Source organism: Apium graveolens, unplaced genomic scaffold, assembly GCF_009905375.1.
Source record: "Apium graveolens cultivar Ventura unplaced genomic scaffold, ASM990537v1 ctg4837, whole genome shotgun sequence".
Taxonomy (NCBI): domain Eukaryota; kingdom Viridiplantae; phylum Streptophyta; class Magnoliopsida; order Apiales; family Apiaceae; genus Apium; species Apium graveolens.
In genome coordinates this window covers 26,261-27,870 of record NW_027418710.1, presented here as the reverse complement: position 1 = coordinate 27,870, position 1,610 = coordinate 26,261, and the positions used below count along the sequence as shown (strand labels likewise).

The 1,610-nt window shown below is 35.3% G+C and overlaps 1 protein-coding gene across 1 annotated transcript; it reads right to left on the bottom strand.

The window, feature by feature from the left end:
• Positions 1 to 941: 941 nt before the first annotated feature.
• On the bottom strand, positions 942 to 1,610 carry LOC141702279 (agamous-like MADS-box protein AGL62). The gene has a single exon (XM_074505979.1). The coding sequence runs from the start codon at positions 1,608 to 1,610 to the stop codon at positions 942 to 944; it is 669 nt and encodes a 222-aa protein (XP_074362080.1).

The window sequence follows — 1,610 nt, the reverse complement described above, 5'->3', positions numbered from 1 at the left end:
GTAAAGATAAAATATGTTTAGAAAAATACTTCTCATGTAACTAAAGACATATGTTTTAAACCGAGAACAAAATAAGATCATTGCATTTTTAGTAAAATAAAATAGTAAGGATAATCCATTAGTAATGAAAAGGGGTGGGAGAGTTATATGTATATATGTTGATTAGATCGATTAAAGGGTGCGAAAATGGCTAGAATTGAATGCAAAAGTATAGAAAAATATCGCGTACTGTATTTAATCAGAAAATCGATTATACTTTTGTGGAAGTATCTACTCATTACAAGATCTCGAGTGTTAATGTGTGAATTTTATACACTACAAAAAAAGTCATGCTATATCCGAAACGAACAAAATATAATATATATAGTAAAGGTAGATATAGTGGGGGTTGGTAGATGTTAATATCCTATTTAAATTTGTAATCTGAGTTTGTCAAATGCACGACAAAACCCCGTTCGCTTGAGATCCAGTTCCTTGAGTCGCAAGTCAAAGTTCATCTTTCAAATCTAATTTATAGATTAATCAATTGCTTCTTCTTTTTTATTAATATTTCAAAAAAAGTTGGTAATTTTTCTTTCCCAATATAACTTGTTTTGATATGAAAAACAAGATTATAAGTTACGTTCATCCAACTCTCAGTGCTTATGTTAGTTGATGATGGCTATTTGAAACGAATGATGCCCACAGGGCTCTCTTTTTTGATAACTTTTCAATAGTAATTGACATTTTAAGCTTAAAGAATATTTAGACATATGCAGCTGACCATTTTCAAAAAACAATATCCATTACAACCTCAGAATAAACTTCAGATCAAACTGTTTGTCAAATTTAAGTTACAACTTTAACCAATAGATAGAAAAATGAACTTTCTTTTCCGGCAAAGCCACACAGCATCAATCAAAATGGAGACTCAGAACTGTCTAGCAAGACACAAGCTCAGATTACGCAGCAAAGTTGCTCAGACCAAAATAACCATTACCATATCCGTAACCAGGGACATGAGAAGCAGGATCAATCTGATTAGGCTTAGCTTCAAACTGATTAAAGGCCCTGTGTCCATTAAAACCAAAAGGTGGCAAATTAGAATTTGCATTCTCAATCAAGATGCTATTAGCTTGATTGTTCACATTTTTCTTCAACGCTTCCATGCAGTCCTTCAATTGTTGAAGCTCATCAAATCCCATCTTTTCGACTGGAGATTCCCACCAAAACTGGCTCTGGCTAGCTTGCCTCATGTCATCAAGTGCCTCTCCTCTCTTCCTCTCACCCTCTAGTTCATTGAAAATCTGTGTGAGATGGAAGTTCAGCTCGCAAACAGTCATACTACGATGAGCTTCAACGAGATGGAGAGTGCTTGAGTTTGAAGGTGGAGGATTGCGACTAAAAAACCTATCAATTATACCTTCAACATTAGGATGTCCAAAGGAGAACACTTTTCCAGCTGGAGAAAAGACTATAATGGCAATCTCAACTCCACAAAGTGTACAGAGCTCACTTGCCTTCTTAAAAAGGCCTGATCGACGCTTTGAGAAGGTAACTTGCAGGTGATTCTTACGCTCTATTTTCGCAATCTTGATCTTTTGGCGGCCAATGCTGAACTTTTTGGCCAT

Coding starts and splice junctions, on each gene's coding strand:
- LOC141702279 (XM_074505979.1), bottom strand. CDS start 1,610: ATGGCCAAAAAGTTCAGCATTGGCCGCCAAAAGATCAAGATTGCGAAA.